Raw genomic sequence first — 17,127 nt, 5'->3', positions numbered from 1 at the left:
ACCTTAAAAATAAGTGTGTGTATTCTTAACAATGTAAGCTTCTCTAAGCAATAAGTTGATAATATGGAGTGATTCAAGACGTAGAGGTTTGTTTCTCTAAAACATATACATTTCCCTTATGAATTGAACAAACACATTTTATGTACTACACATTTTATTGTTTACAACATTGATTTCAACATAAGAGAACTGTTTACATTGAAAGAAATATTTCTGGATTACAGTGACTTGTTATTGGTACCACTTAGGAACAGATTGTCTACATACAAGAAGAATCACAGTAGTTGATATATAAGGTGCTTAAAAAAAGTGTTTAAATAGTTACATGTACCAAATAATTTGTGGAAATTCTTCAGAACATTGAAGCAGATCAACAAACAAATTATAAATTGGCATATTTAGAGTTGAAAAATAAGAAACTTCCAATTTAAAAAAATAATATAGATAATATCACTGTAATCAGATAAAATAGAAAAATATGACTGTAAATATGATTTAACCAACAGATTCCCTAATTCTAAATCTCAGTCCCTCAAAATGAAATAATAGTTAAAAATTACCCAGTGTCAAAAAGGTTTAAAAGTAAAGACACAGTTTCTTTAGTTGGTAAAAAAAAACTTACAAAATAAATCCTTATCATTGCGCCAGAAAAAAAAAAAAGATGCGCCAGTAAAAAGGTAAACAATATTAAGACACACATGAATTACTACATACATAAATAGCAACTAGGTCATAAAACAAACATTAGTTAGAAGAAAATATAGATCTAAAATAGTTGGGTTCACTTGGATTGGTAAGTTATGTAAAATATACAATTTAAAATTGTAGATTGTCATATTACTCTCAAAGGAAAATTTTGAGACATTCATGTGCACCAAGTTAACAATATAGAGAAAAACACATTTCCTTTATTTTTTAACTTGTTTACAATAATGGTTCTAGAGTATGGACAAAACAACTAGACTAGTGTTAGACTACTGTATTCATTACGGTATATAGATTTATATAAACTGTCCAAATAAAGCATTGAAGGGTAACATGTATTTAATAACGTCCTAACCAAATGTTACTAATGATTGAATGAAACAAACAAAAATCTAAAAAAAAGATTCTAAATAAAAATGTTGATTTTTTTAAAACATAGGATATTTAATATTTTGGGTTGTTGGCATTTTGGGACAATTTAGGCCCTACAACATAAGAGGAAGTCTAAAAAATAATTCTGACTATCTGACAATATTAAAAAAAAATCTATTTCTTAATGACTCTTTAAATACTTTAACTTATTAAAATCTCTCAAAATAAAGAAAAGTGAATAAAATGCACTCATGTTAAGCCTGAACTGAATTCTTCTTGAATTCTTCTTTACATCCTGAAATATTTCTGGGCCTTGGCTTCGGCTTTCCTTTCCTTGCGAGCCTCCTTCAAGTCTTTCTTCATTTTTTTCATTTGCATTTTCATCATCATCTTTGTCATCCATTGGTTCATGTAAGGAGGGATCTCTTCATCTGAAGCACCAGCACCACTAGCACAAGAGGTTTTCCCATCTTCTTTAGCCCAATTCTGGACAAGACAAACAAAACACTCAAATTCAAAGAGGTTTAACACAAAGAATGACAATTAAATCAAGAGTAAATTATTTTTATAACACTTAACAACCTTACTATTTCAATATTTGTGTGGTTCTTGGCTTGTGTTTCAAACAAGCCTATAGCTAAACGTTGGTGAAGGTATCTTTTTTTTTCTACTCAAATCTTTTGATGTGTATTATGAATGTGTGGATTTTTTCTATTTCATTACATGTTCAGTAAGTAATGGGAGTCCGTAGGCAAATTAAAAAGGAGGCCCCATGCAAAGTGAATAAGTGGGCCCATATGTTATAGAAAAACAAAAATACTTAATGAATTATAAACCATCCTGTATCTATATCTAAATTTTAAAAAATTAAATTCATATAGCTACAATAGCACTAATGTGCTGCATGGACGATTCATGATCAATAACTAGAATTAACGTTTCGACATTTCAAAAAAAGAAGAAACAATGGTTTTCTGATATATTTAGTCTAACAAGAATATCTAAAAATTCATGAATAAACCTTGAATGATATACAGAATTAGACCTAGGCTAATAGACATAGCACTGTTTGAGATGTGATCTGTGTTTAGCAATTTTTTCTCCAAAAAAAATTCTTTTGAGAGGCCCCCACCAATCGGAGGCAGTAGGCAGCTGCCTAGTTTGATATGCCTAAGGACATCCCTGGAGTGACTACAAGTTTCTAAAACAATACCAATAACTCGAGATGAGTAAATAATTTTTGAACAGAGAAAGAACTTTGAAAACACAGGATTAAAGTTGAGTTACCATTTTGTTTTGAGATGACTCAATGCTTTCTTCCTTGTCAGCTCCACATGGAGATGGTTTTCTCTGGTCGTCTGAAAATGAAACACTCTTTAGTGGGCTGGTCTGTTCATCAAGGCGAAGTTTCTTGAAAGATTTCTCCACTTCTTTATCTGTAAGTATTGTTAGATTTAAACATTGTCAAACATAGGTTGGGGGGGGGGGGGGAGGGGGAAGGATAGTGTTTTAGGACAATATTTATATTCATACTTGAGGAAACCTTCTTCTAACATACAATAAATAAGAACTAAATAATCAAAGAGGTGCAGTGGGTGAGTTTGTGAAGCGCTTGATTTCCAAACGGAGGGCCCCGGGTTTGAATCCTGATATTTTTAATTTCAGTATCTTAAGAGCATCTCTGAGTCTATACAACTTTAGTGGGTACCTGACATAAGTTGGGGAAAGTAAAGGTGGTTGGTTGTTATGCTGGCCAGATGACACTTTCATTAACCTTGCAACATTACATCATCTGCCCCATAGATCACAAGGTTTAAAAGGGAAACTTTACTTCTTTGTTTCAATAATTAAAGCAATGTTAAGTTTTCATTAACATAAAAGGGGGGCAGTTCATGTCAAATTTTACCACTTGATTTGTCTCTAGTTGTAATCTTGTGCTCAGTTTTAAGTCTCTGGGATGTTGACATGAAATTACAGACTCCTCTAGGATTGAACAGGAGACCAAGGAATCAGCAAAATGTGATTTTCCACTTGTCACCTTTACTAAGAGTAAGGGAATATTCAAAGTTAGATTATACATACCTGATGCTTTTCCAGAGATTGTAGTGCCAGCCTCTTCCTCACTACTGGTCAGATTTAGTCCATCGCTTTCTGAACTTTGGTCTTTTAGCCACTTCTTCTGAAAAGTCCCCATCCACTTTTGGTACTGTTTAGAAGTACTCATGTCACCAGAAAATTTCATGTAGCGTCGCCACAGGTAACATTTGACCCATTTTCTAAAATCCCATGGTACCTTCTCCTGTAATTATTAAAATAGTTTTCTTTAAATATAGCACAAATATTTAATTATAAATCATATATGCTAATGAAAAATATTTGAGCAAATACTGAAAAGATAACATGATAAAACTTTTTTCTTTATTTGCCTACTACTTTGTTGTAATCATGCTTTAAAAAAAGGATATAAATAACAAACCTTAATCATTTCCATTTCATATTTGCAAGATTTCTGGCCTTGCATTAACCCTCTGTTAATGTGCCACTTGTTCAGAAACAGGATGAGCCATTTGGAATAGTCGTTGGGAACAGTTATCTTTCCTTGTTGCTTTTCTGTGTCCAAATCATCGCTCTCAGTTGCAGAAGTGCTACTTTCTGCATCAGAAATTTTGTTCTGTTGGCGCCAGTCACTAATAAAATGTCTTGCCCAAATTCTATACTTCAATGGAACTGAGCTCTGTAAAAAAAAATTTGGAAATTTCAACTAATTATTAACTCAATGTTTATTGTAACAATACAATAATTTCATAAGTCTGCAAAAATAACAGTTAATAGATTAGCTTATATATCTTTAATAGATAAGCATTTAAATGTTTGCTACTTACATCTAAAAAATGCATTTTGTAAGCTCTTTTCCACATCTTCTTTCCAACACCTCCAAATTTTTTGCCTTTTCCATGACAATGTCCTCTCATGTGCTGAAAATCTTCATAGAAAATTGGAGCCTCTTTTTGGCCAAAGTGGCGGGCCAGGTACCATTTAATCCATTTTCTAAATTCCTTGGGAACTGAAGCCTAATTCAGAAAGTTAAAAAAAAAATAAGCATTTCATTCTAAATGTAGTTATATTGGCAAACATTAAACATAATAATATTATATTAAACCAATACAGATAGTCTTATACATTTACATTTTTCTTTCTGCTACTAATGATATACATTTTGGTTCTATCTCAACTTAAATATTATTTAAAAAAAAACAACAATTATTATATACTGGAACAAAAAAAAAAAAAGAAATAAAAAAAGAAACTAACATGTTAACACCTTTTTATGTAGAATGCATGACCTTAGACAATAAACTCAAAGTGCTGCTATTTCTGGCATAATCTCTTGTAGAAGTTTGAGATTTACGATTTATATGTAATGGATACAAATAATGAGGCAGAGGAAGGTAAGGGCTATATCAAGTTTACTGTTGAACTCAACCTTTCTTTGACCCACACCACTGTCCCAAGTGCACTGACTCTAATGGGGTATCTAACATCCTAGTTGGAGAAAAGTTAAGGTGGATGGTCATTGTGCTGGCCACATGACACCCTGGTTAACTGTTGGCCATAATGATAACTAAAGTACATGTATATAATAAGATCAGTTGGTGTTACCTTTAATTGTTTCTTATCAGTATTTTGATCACCACTGGCTGACTTCCCTGCCTCCGAGAGCTCTTGATTCCAGCGCCTGTGCCACTTTACTAGGATATGGTCAAGCCACTTAACATAAGCTTCAGGTACATTTGCAGACTCCAAGGTGACATGTTCTTGGTCACTCTCACTACTGGTTGTTGTAGCATTTTTCAAATTGGTCACTCGCCAGTTTCTGATGTAATATTTTGCCCAGCGGCGGTGAGCAACTGGAACTGCATCCTATAATATACCACAAGAAATAAAACTGAAAGTAAAGATTTTTTATTACAAATTCAAACAATTTATAAAGAAAGTATTTGAAGGATAACTTACTCTTAACTTCTTTTTCCATCCATCTTTGTTACATTTTCTTTTGCAATCTTTCTCAAATCCATTGTGTTGCTGGTAGTGAAAAAATGGGCCAAAAGGCCCATGAGCAAAGCTGCTGAAATGGCCATGACCAAAAGGCCCGTGTCTACCTAATGGACCATGTCCCTGGAATGGACCTTGTCCATGGAATTGACCTTGTCCATGGAATGGACCTTGTCCGTGGAATGGACCTTGTCCGTGGAATGGACCTTGTCCATGGAATGGACCATGCCTGCCAAATGAGCCATGCCCACCAGTGCCAAAATGACCTTGACTACTAAATGGACCATGACTAAATGGTCCTTGACCTCCAAATGGAAAATGACCTTCAAATGACCAGTGACCTTGGAAAGGTCCATGGTGACGTCTCTTTTTTCCACCAGGAGATTCCGGGCCAAAGAAATGGGGCATTGTAGGAGGCGTAGGAGGTATGAATGGAAAACCAATAGGATCTTCTTGGGAATCTTCAGAAAAATCTCGATTGTGATTGTGCTGCTCTGAGCTTTTGTCAGCCTCAGGTGGCATGTCCTGTCTGTCGTCATCAACTGAAACAACACCAAGCAACAATAAATTAAGAAACAAAACAAAAATGTGCCTGCATCAATCATACAAGGAAGGAACTTCCTCTCTGCTAAAATACAAATGATTCTTTTGAGATAAGTCCTCTCGAGACATGCAGCTATGACCTGACTTGAACATAAAATAATGTATGAATTTCTCTTAAGTATATTTCTTTTCTTTTCCACAGTCACATGAAAAAAGTGTTTGAGATGAACCATAGTCGCTCTATAACTTAAGGAGGCCAACAATATTTCTTTTCTTTACACTTGTTTAGGAGCAATGGTGAGGCTCAAGTATTTTTTTTCAATCAATGGGGAAGCTTGACACCAAAATGTTAGTCTTTCTTTAACAAATCTAATTAGCTAGCACAATTATTTATTTCTTATAATGCCCCAACCAGATAGTGAACAAAATGTTAAATATATACATTCAAGTTACTTTATACAAATTATACATACAATTTTTAAGCAAAGGGCAAAAGAAGCTCATTTGTTTTTATACATATCTTCTAGCATTTCTATGCTTTTGTTTAGTTCATATCATAACTATTTTAAGAAACAAACTAAGAAGTGCTAGAAATTAATACTTTTCAGAGAGCATCATCCTATTACTGAGCTACGATACTGAAATAAAACTTTGTTTTTGTACTTACCATTGATGTAGATTTTAAGAGGTGCACCAGCAGACTGGGACAATGCCTCAGTCACTTCTTCATCAGATGACATCAACACATAGTCACCATCAGAGTCTAGGAAAAAAAAAACATTTTAAAAAATACAGGTTATTACTACATGTTATATCATAAACAATTTCTTAATTTTGTTGTGTAGGATTTTACAATCAACTTGGATCTGTGAGGGTGCCTTGGCAACAATAATTTTAAGAAATCAACTTCTTCAGTGCCAGGTGAATTATCTTCAATCATAATAGTATTGAAAAACAATGCTATAATGCCAAGTGCCTGGCAGGGATTGGACTTTCTTTCACATAGAACAGCAGAGGACCAAGTCAAATGGTCTGAAGTTGTGAAAGAGTAAATACAGGCACCTCAATCACTCCCCCACTGGTTACAGAATGCAAAAAGAAGGTATAATCTATACATTTTTAAACTGAAAAATGTTTGTAAAATGATTTGTTCCATCAGTTTGAAGGGGGATAGGAGCAGGAAGAGTATAAACATGGGACCATTGCGACAATTGAATGACAGTCCAGTGAGTACACAGAACAACCTAGCCATCCAGATATTGATTGCTCTCTTTAGTTTTAGAACTATAAAGTATCTTTTTTTTTTTCCTGCTATTATTAAAATTTAAAAATTACATTTGCTGTACCAAATTATTAAGAAACATTAACTTGTTGGCTGCCTTTATATTGGTCCATAGGGATTAATTAACTTTGCTTGAATATTTCAGCACCTAACTTATACTTAGTGTTTATACTTACCTCTCCACTTCAGAGTCACAAGTTTTTCTTTCAATCCAGGGAAGGACTGGCTTACTCTGGCTAAAATCTGCTTGTAAATGTTGGGTCCTTCCACATTCACTGGTATCCTGCGCACCTCCACAGTGGAGTCTTCTTTCTGCAGGTAGGCTTTGACTGAGAACTCCATGACAGTCAAATATAATAATAATTTTTTTCTGTTTTTTTTTTTAGCTATATATATATATATATTATAGTTCCTTTGTTCTGATCTAAAAAGAGAAAGAAATGTATTAATAATTAAGCCTATGTTAGGTTGAAAAGTTAAAAAAAAAAAAAAAAAAAAGCTAGATCTTAGCTAGGTTTACCATAAGTCAGAGAAAAATACAGGGAATGACAAATGCCTACCGACCTTACTCCTCCATCCCCCCAAGTCTTAATCTTAAAAAATGGCTTATTATATGTTACAAACACGGCAGTGGCGCATCTATATAAAAAACAAAAGGTGGGGTGAAATTGGAAAGTCAATCTAAAAACCTACGGAAAGTAAATCTTAAACTCCCAAAGCAGATCTAATCTAGAATCTAGATCTAGATCTAGTCTAGAATGTCTAGATCTAGTCTAAAAAATAAGGCTTGTCTTAGTTAGAATACGAAGATAAGTGAAGAATGCAGTATTTCCCGTGGCTGCGCAGCCCCAGCTGTGACCTAGAACCAGAATATACTATAGTAATAATAATTATAATAGCCTATAGCCTAGATCTAGAATAATCTAGATCTAGATCTAAATCTAATAGCTGCTGACTAGCATAGATTCTAGGCATTCTAGGTGAAAATACACTCAACGTCGAAGCTCCACTCACGTTCTGACTAGACAATCACTAGAGTGTGACTAGAGTAGATCTAATAATTAATATGATTCTAATCTAGAATCTAGATCTAGATTCTATCACTTTATCTAGTCACAATCTAAATCTAGTCATTCTAGTGTGACTGTGTCTCTAGAATCTAGACAAGAACTATAGACAGTATAGAGTATAGACTGATTAGAGACTAGGTCAATAGGTCTGAGTCTGACAAGCTTGGTTTAAGTCTAGTAGTTTAGATATATTTAATTATTTTATAATTATGGGCATACTTATACTAAGTTATACGCATAAGCCTAAATAAGAGGGTTTAGATTTGAGTTTAGTTCTAGATCTAGAGTAGATCTATAAGTTCTATTGAGATATGCTATAGACTAAATAGACACTATATATAGTATAGGCCTAATCTAGATTTAGAGTTAAGATATTTATAATGAAGACTATGGTACAGTCGAGACTTACCGTCAACAATAACAAAATTCTGCGCGGCGTCTTAAGATTTGGATAGCGCTGTCGGTTGCAGGTCTGCCTGCGTGTCTGCCCGTTTTCCTTTTATATCCAACGCCTGCGTTCGACAAGCCGTGTGCAAAAAGTCGTTTTTCGTGTGCAGTTGTCGCATGACTCAGCTTGTAATATTAGAATTTTCCAGGCTGCGTAGCTGAAGGTCATGGTTGATGCGTCTCAATTTTGCTAGATCATGCAAGTAACGCATGCGCCCTGGCGAATCTCGAAAGCAACGACGCAGTTTCGTTCGATGAGTCATGGTCAGGTTGGCAATAATAAAAATAGAAACACGCAATAAGCCAAAATTTCCTTCCCCCCTCCCATTCTCCTCTACCAGCAAGGTTACACCCAAATTCTATACATATTTCAAAAATATGTTTATGACCCTTTCAATTATTTTCATTCAAAACTAAACCTAGATCTAAAATATATATTATATTTTTTAACTCGCTGTGCATAACTGTCTTCCTAAAGTTATATATAATATAATCCCGTTATATGTATGACGTTTTAGAGTTAATGTTTGAGCTGTATATAGGAAGTAAAATAAAAAAAATTAAGTTCCCCTTTCAGACCATGCAATCTATGGGGCAGATGATGTAAAGGTTAACGATGGTGTCATATGGCCAGCACAACGACCAACCTCATTTTCTTGTTCCCCCAACTAATCTCAGGTACCCATTTAATGAGATGGGTGGACTGGGAGGAGCCCTAAAGATCTCGAAATTAAAAACACCAGTCTTCATCAGGATTCAAACCCGGGACCCTCCTGTTTGGAAGCCATAGCTATATATAGCGCTTTAATTACCACTCGACAGTAATATATTAGGCCCTATATTAATTGAAACACCCAGCAGAGAACCGTAAAGAGGCTGGGGGACACCAAAGGATTTTACTAATTTTTTTAGCTACCTCTAAAGACAATCAGATTCGGCATGAAGGTACATTTAAACCGACTCTAACAGAAAATAACGTATGCAATATATTAGATAAGATATGGTCTTAAATTGCCTGCGTTAGATTTATGGCAAAGCGTGAAGGTCATAGTAAAAAAGTAAAGTTCCCCTTTCAGACCTTGTGGTCTATAGGGCAGATGATGTAAAGGTCATCTGTTTCTGTGGCCTACGGTTAACGAGGGTGTCATGTAGCCAGCACAACGTCCAACCGCCTTTACTTTTCCCCAACTAATGTCAGGTATCCATTAGAGCTGGGTGGACTCAGAGGCGCCCGAAGATCCCGAAATTTAAAATCCCAGTCTTCACCAGGATTCGAACCCCGGTTCGGAAGCCAAGCGCTTTACTGCTCAGCCACCGCGCCTCGTGTAGGTCATAGCTGGGTCTAATTAGCCACGTGATATTTATATTTTTTGTATATGCTGACAACTTCGGAGGAGTTTAGTATATATTAGCAGAATTACAATGGCTATTGGGCCCGGCGCCGGAATGACCTAGCAAAAGAGGCCTTTTTTTTTCTTTCTATAATTGGTAGATTCTTTAAGTACTTGTAAACAAATTGATTCATACATATAAGTATATAAATTAAATTTGACCCCCATTGGATATTTTTTTTATAGCCATATAGATCTACATCTAGTGCCATTTTTTAAGTCTAAAAAGAAATGTATTTTATTAACATTGACCTTTCAATCTGTCGTGGACTTTACGAAAGGCCTTAACCTGGACATTAGCCTCGCGTTTAAATTACTTAAGGAGGTGAATATGTGAGGGGGAGGTCTTTTTTTTCGATAGCGCACAAGGACTAATATAGTTTAGTTACATCTGAAATATATAAAAGTTGTACTAAATCTATATCTTAATCTGTCTATCATATTGGCTAAATTCAATGTGTTTTTCAATTTTAGCGAATCATTCGATACCGGTAAGCCTACATGGATTATATTAAAATGGGTTTTAGTCTAGTGAATCACAGGATGATACTAAAAATCTCCAACTTTGTCATCGATCACTGAAAGTGATACATCAAATTTGAACGATATAAAAATAAATCGCTTGCGTCATTAAAACTATTCAAGCCTACAATGTTTAGTTTGCAAAATTGAATCTAGTTGCCAGATTTTTTGTTTACCTCTTTTAACAGCCTAATGACTTCAAAATACTATTTGAAAAAAAAATATTAAATGCAATACATTTTAATAAATAATTTTTATTATTTAAAGCTTATTTGATTAGAAAAAAATTAAATTAATTTTATTAAGTTTTAAGTATAAATGTTTAAACAATATTTAAATTATAGCTACGAAAATAAAGTCAAATGGCAATTCATCTATTTTTAGAACATGATCTCAAAACTGCATAGTGATTCAGCATCTCAAACGCAGCCATTGGTTGGAATCATCTAGATCCAGCTACGCAGGTATATATTTTGCGATTTCTGGGGCAGGGCACATAAACGTAAACATAAGCCATAGAAACTGAAGAAAACTATCCAAAAGAATTTCAATAGATACACGCTAATCTAACTTTAAAACTAACGTAAGTTTTTGCAGCGAAATATATCTTATCTATAACTTTAACTATAATAATTAATAGATTGATCATTGATAGATCTAGATCTATATATACTGAGTATACTGACGTGATAATCTTAGCTATACTTATAATAATATAATACTAGAGTCTATACTCATTTTACTAAGTCTAAGTCGTCTAAGTCTATAGAATAGTGATATGATTTATAATATAGATTTATCTAGATCTAGATCTAATAGTCAGGTCAGTCAGGATTGACTCAGGATATAGATCTACATTACAAGATCTATAGGAGTTAAGTTAATAGTAAAATGACTTATTTAGAATATTTATAATTTATTTATTATAATATTTATAACTTATATTATAAATCTAGATTTACATTTAGACTAGATCTAGATTAGTAATAATACTAGTGCATATAATCTAGCTATTATAGTGACCTAGTCGTAGATCTATAAAAGCCTAGACTCTAAGACTGGCCTAGATCTAGAGGCTCTACAGATCTAGAAGCATACTCATTTTGTAGACTTAATGTCACACTATAATTATATGTGCATAGGTTAGATCCAAATCTAGTCAGATTTAGAATAGATCTAGAATCTAGATCTTTATAAGATCTGTGTTAAACATTTATATATTTTGACAATTTATAAGCCAGAAGATGAAAATGGATGGTTTTAAATATTATATTTAATCACCTTGTATTTCTTATGATTTCTATTATATATCAAGATCTGTATGTATATCTTGTAAATTAATCTACCTCTATATTAATTAGTGACTTTTATTTAATGTTATGCTCATTTTTTTTGTAGCCACATCAAAATGTCGCTGACTGTGAAAGTGTATTTTGAGCGAGCTAGTGGACCAGCAGAGATCCGCAGGTTCACAGTGGAGACTAACCTGGTAGATGTTTTTGCCTTGACTAAAGAAAAAGTTAGACAACTCTACCCAGCATTGGCTCATGGAAATTTCTCTATGTTCTGGACAGGTATTTACTTTTATTTTTGTTTTATATGTTTCATATGTTCCATCAGAACTGAAGATTATAACATCCTAGTCCAAGCCTGCCCCAGGATGGCAGTAAGCAGGGCTCAAACCCAGGACCAATAAGATGATAGTTATGGCTGGTCTTAGGTTGGAGGCCCTAGGTGAAGTAAATAGGGTTGCCCCAAATGAAGTAAAAGAGAAAAAAAATTTAGACGGAGAAATATGCAATGAATTATAAACCATCCTGTATGTATATCTGAATCAACCAAGTAACGCAGACAGCACTAATGTGCTTCTTATCAATTCATGATTGACAGACTAGACATGATGCTTCAACATTTCACTAAAAGAAATAAACAATGGTCTTCTAACATTAGTAGTCTAACAAGTAGATCTTAACATTCCTGAATTAACCTTGCATCAATGTAGAGACCCATGACTAGGTTTTGTTTATGCTCTCTCTATATATACATGAATTATTAAAACTATGTTTATTTATTATTTTTTTTTGAATTTGTCATAAATTAAGATCATTGTTTGTTATCAGATTCAGATGGTGAGAGAATTATTTTCTCTAGCACAGAAGAGATGAGAGAAGCTGTAGCCAATGCTAAGGATGGCATCTTGCGTATCTACATTCCTGGTAAGTTAAAATTCAACAGAACATTTATTGATAAATATTCATGTTAAGCAAACCTGTAGTGGAATGTTTTGTGAACACAACTAATACAGTAATTTTTTTGTTTTCTGAATCTTGGTATTACAGAGAATACATACATTAAAATATCGATGAGGAAAAATTGTAAAATAGAATTACATATTTTTTGTCTATAGCAGTGTTAGCTTACATAAAGAAGGCTCTACGTAATATGAGAACACACAAACAAGAATTAAAATGATAGATTAATCTAAATAAGCCATTAGAGCATTGCTAATCAGTAGTTGAAAACTATAATCAATTGACACATGCCTGAATTAGGCAGGGTAATATTAGCTTTGCATTAACATGAGAGACTGTCAGTTTTTTTTTGGTGAAAATTCCAACTATAATCAATTGACACATGCCTGAATTAGGCAGGGTAATATTAGCTTTGCATTAACATGAGAGACTCTCAGGGTTTTTTTGTGTGAAAATTCCAAAGAAATCCAAATTGTATTAAAAATATTAATTGCAATTCTTTAATACCAATATATATTTATTTCAGAGCCTATGGATCAGTCTCAGCCTACTGCTACCCCTCCACCAAGACACCCAGAATCACCCAAACCCAGCAAAGAAACTCCCTTGGGTGAAAAGGGGCCAGAGCGACGTAATGCAGGCAGTCACTCGAGCCAACCCCAGGGCCATCCATCAGGACCAATCCACTTTGGAGTCACCTGTGATGGTTGTGAGGGACCAGTGATTGGTACACGTTTCAAGTGCTGCATCTGCCCAGACTATGACCTTTGCGAAACTTGTGAGGGCAAAGGGATGCACACTAATCATGACATGTACAGAATCAACACCCCAACCAATCAACCAATGGTAAGTAGGCATTTTGTTGTCCCGTGGGTGACATATTTAAGTAAGGGAGAATCTATTGGTATTGTAATAGATCAGACTACCTTTTGCTTAATGCTAAGTTGTGAAACTAATTGTTAGGCCTATGCACACAATGTTTTATTTATGTTTCTGTTAATGTTATTGAGTCATAATTAAGTAACTGCTAAATTAACACACACACACATCTTTAAAGATAATTATAACAAATTCTCTCTAACAAGTTAAGTTATTTGCCAAGCCTAGCAGTACATGATGCATGTGTTTCAATTGGTTTAGAAACTATTTGATTAAAAACTAACAGAAAAAAAAAAACATTTTTGAAGAAAGCAAGGAAACAATTCATCTTCACCAACAGTATGGTTAATGCCCATTATGGTCCCATATTTGTGAGTCCAAGCTCTTATGAAAGCTGCTTAGATTTGTGTTTGTATGTACTGTATGAGATTGACTGACCTGTAGAGATTGCCTGCAATGGTTTTGTTTTCTTACAGGGAGGCTTCTTTCCACCCCACCTTGCACGTTACATCCAGAGGTGCATGAGAAATGTGAATCCTGGTGCTGGATCTCCTGGCTTCCCCTGTGGTGGTGCCAGTGCTAATGCCGAGGGCAGCCAGGAAGACAGGGAAAGGAGCAAGGCAAATTATGATGAGTGGCTGAACAATGTTGGTGCCAATATTGCAGCTTTTCTGGATCCTATGGGTGAGTGACATAGATTTAGTTTAGATTAATAATTTATGTTGTGGTTTGATGTCTTGTTTTAGATGCTTATTATAATGGGAACATTTTATTAATTGTATAGCCTTCTAGACTTGTCTACTAGGAGAACCAATACATGAATTTCGTCCCACAGCTTCATGTTTTTTTTTCTTCTTTTAAAAAATCAAACATTCTTTTCATTATATTTTAAAATGCAATATATTGCATACCTTCACCTTCACATATCCCTTAGTTTCATGGACCATTCGGGCACCACACAAGATTTGTTGACCCTCTTTCTCCATTCCTATTTGTCGTTTGCCTTGATCAGAACCTCTTTTAATGGCAGGCCCATCCATTCTTTTATAGCTTTCTCTGTCTGCCCCTTCTTTTTTTTCCTGGTACTATTCCTGAAGGAAGATCTTTTTGCAAGCCCCAAAGACCTTGTAATATGGCCATAGATTTTACGTAGTTTACAATAGTTAGCTGGTCATCATGGGGTCCGATCGCTGTAATGACCTTGTCTCTACTCTCTTTATTTGTGATGCAGTCATACAATAATGAGATGGATGAGGAACAAAAAAATGACATTAGATTTGTAACATTTCTAGATCCATTCTATTTACAAACTCCTAGATCTACTACCACTGGGGGTAGATATTTCAAGCTTTGTTGCATATTCCATATGCTGAGTCCAATAATTATTAAAATGAAACTTATATGGTTTGTTTCAGGCATTGATGTCACCTATGATGTTCATCATGATGGTGACCGTCCATTTCATCAGGGAGGCTGGAAAAGGTTTTGCCCTGCTTTTGAAAGCATGAATCAGAAAGCCCAGCAGAGTGGAGCTCAGGAGCCCCAGAAAGATGAGCAGAAATCAACTACTGGGCAGCAAAGAATGGAGACTGATGGGGACAGCATGCCAAGGGATCCCAGCCGCCCAATCCCAATGCCTGACAGTAGCAAGGTTAGTAAAAAAATATTATTTATTAAGGGTCAAAGGAATTAAATTACAAATGAAGTTTGTATCATGTCATTTATAATACTGAATTGTTTTTTTTTTTAATTCTAGGCTGAAACTGATCATTCAGATGATGACTGGACACATTGTACCTCTGAGGATATCAGAGAGAGGTCAGCTCCCTATGTTTTTTCTGGCCCTGCGCCCATTCCTATGCCAGCCCCAGCCACTGTGGACCCAACAGCTCCTCCATCAACTATGGCATCTGGAACCAACCTTTATCCTAGTAAGTCAGTTGTATTCATGCATACTCTTTTTCAGACTTTTGATTCTCTAGGAGCAATCTCCTTAAGTGTTAAAAACTATACATCAAGTTCAAATTTTTAAAATTGTTTTAATACCAATCTAAATACTCTAGATTTGAATCTGAGAATAATGAAGCTCTTGTGCTACAAGTGGCTAGCAATTAAAGTCTCACTTCACTACTTCAGTTACTAACTTTACACTAATAAAATTGCCTTGAGAATTATAAATGTCTGTATAGCTGTTCACTTGCAAATTATCTGAGTGTTTACATGTTTTTGTTCTGTAGTAACAACAAAACACTTAGCTGCCAATGTTCAGTGTATATAATATGATATTGTACCTTATTCTTTTGATTTACATCTCATTTGTATCTTTGCATTCCAGATTTGACTTTGGATGTCAAGATTCAACAGAGCTTGGACCAAATGTTGTCCATGGGATTCACCAACAATGACAACTGGCTGTCTGATCTACTTATTGAGCACAAGGGAGACATTGGGGCCACCCTCGATGCCATCAAGGCAAAGGCCACCCAGCAGCTCAACTCTCTTCGCGAGGCCCGTTAGAGTGTGTCAGTTTGACATCTCCTAAGTCTTTAAAGCTGGAGATTAATAAATTGTCACTAATTTGTTAACCCTAATGATAATCTGGTTGATGTGATTTCTTTAATGTTGTCATTGAAATTCCTAAATTGTATTTACATGTAAAACAGCAAGTTGGTGTTTTTAAACTTAAGTTGGTGTTTTTAAACTTAAGTTGGGTTTATTTTACAACAGATAATTTCTATATTGTATTTTTTTTTAAACATGGTATATTTGTTTTTCTTGTAGACCTCGAAGGAAAATATGTTGGTTATAATTTTTTCTATTTAAACTTAGGATGTTGGAGAGAGCTTAAAATTTATTCAAAATGAAATGTATGCAAAGGTTGTTATCAATTTTTTTGTTTAATATTTTAATCATTAAATTAACCCCTGTTCTATTAATTACTTATTGTCATGTATTCTAGAAATATTTTGTTTTTTGATTTGATGTATTCACTAACTTTGTGGTGAGATTTTCTAGTATGCCAACCTACTAGTGCACTACTTTGCACCACAGTTTCTTGTGTGTTGCCAAACTCTCTGTTAACAGTTATTGATTTTTGTGCACCAACAACCCACCTCAAGTCCCCATGGCAAAGCTATTAAACCACTAATTTGTCTGGAGATAATTTTGCCTAGTTATCTCCCTGTGTCAGCTAATGGGGTTGTCTCCCTTGACATCAGCTATTGTGAAACATCAATAAAGGAAAGTTTGTCTCTGGGGCAGCACCAGAACTTTCTGCTGGGACAAAGCAATTATGAACATGAGCAAAGCCTGACTAATTTAGCTTTTCTGGAAATTCTTTATTTTTAAAATTTATTTGATAGGCTCAACAATGTAATGAGATCTTGATCAATTAGTAATAATTTATGACTGTTGAATTTCTTTTTAATAATAAAATACCAGTAGATTGTTTTAAATCTGTTTTGTTTTCTTTTATTGCTTAATGTGCTTCTTATTTTGATAAGAATAAAGTTGTGCAGTTATAAAATTACATGTAAAACTTTAAAATAAAATACAAGATTTATGAGTTTGAAAGAGATCACACAAAAGACATATCAACATGTCTAAAATAC

General features: G+C 34.4%; 2 protein-coding genes across 3 annotated transcripts; one reads left to right on the top strand and one right to left on the bottom strand.

The window, feature by feature from the left end:
• Positions 1–648: 648 nt before the first annotated feature.
• Positions 649–8,614, bottom strand: LOC106054637 (uncharacterized). Its single transcript, XM_013210599.2, has 10 exons — positions 8,435–8,614; positions 7,132–7,379; positions 6,341–6,436; positions 5,092–5,672; positions 4,738–4,998; positions 3,960–4,148; positions 3,554–3,811; positions 3,160–3,376; positions 2,365–2,513; positions 649–1,563 (listed from the first exon to the last, which is right to left on the bottom strand). The coding sequence occupies exons 2-10, from the start codon at positions 7,295–7,297 to the stop codon at positions 1,366–1,368; spliced, it is 2,115 nt and encodes a 704-aa protein (XP_013066053.2). The 5' UTR covers positions 7,298–7,379; positions 8,435–8,614; the 3' UTR covers positions 649–1,365.
• A 2,119-nt stretch (positions 8,615–10,733) lies between these two features.
• Positions 10,734–16,971, top strand: LOC106054638 (sequestosome-1-like). 2 transcript variants are annotated; one of them, XM_013210601.2, is made up of 8 exons: positions 10,734–10,849; positions 11,784–11,959; positions 12,506–12,601; positions 13,164–13,483; positions 13,993–14,200; positions 14,932–15,167; positions 15,273–15,447; positions 15,852–16,971. In XM_013210601.2, the coding sequence occupies exons 2-8, from the start codon at positions 11,794–11,796 to the stop codon at positions 16,031–16,033; spliced, it is 1,383 nt and encodes a 460-aa protein (XP_013066055.2). In that variant the 5' UTR covers positions 10,734–10,849; positions 11,784–11,793; the 3' UTR covers positions 16,034–16,971. The 2 variants fall into 2 exon arrangements, with proteins under 2 accessions (XP_013066055.2, XP_013066054.2); XM_013210600.2 differs by having other exon boundaries at positions 10,810–10,968.
• Positions 16,972–17,127: the final 156 nt, after the last annotated feature.

Source organism: Biomphalaria glabrata, chromosome 8 (assembly GCF_947242115.1).
Source record: "Biomphalaria glabrata chromosome 8, xgBioGlab47.1, whole genome shotgun sequence".
NCBI classification, from domain to species: domain Eukaryota; kingdom Metazoa; phylum Mollusca; class Gastropoda; family Planorbidae; genus Biomphalaria; species Biomphalaria glabrata.
Note: the sequence above shows the minus strand (reverse complement) of the source record. Positions and strands in the feature narration are given on the sequence as shown.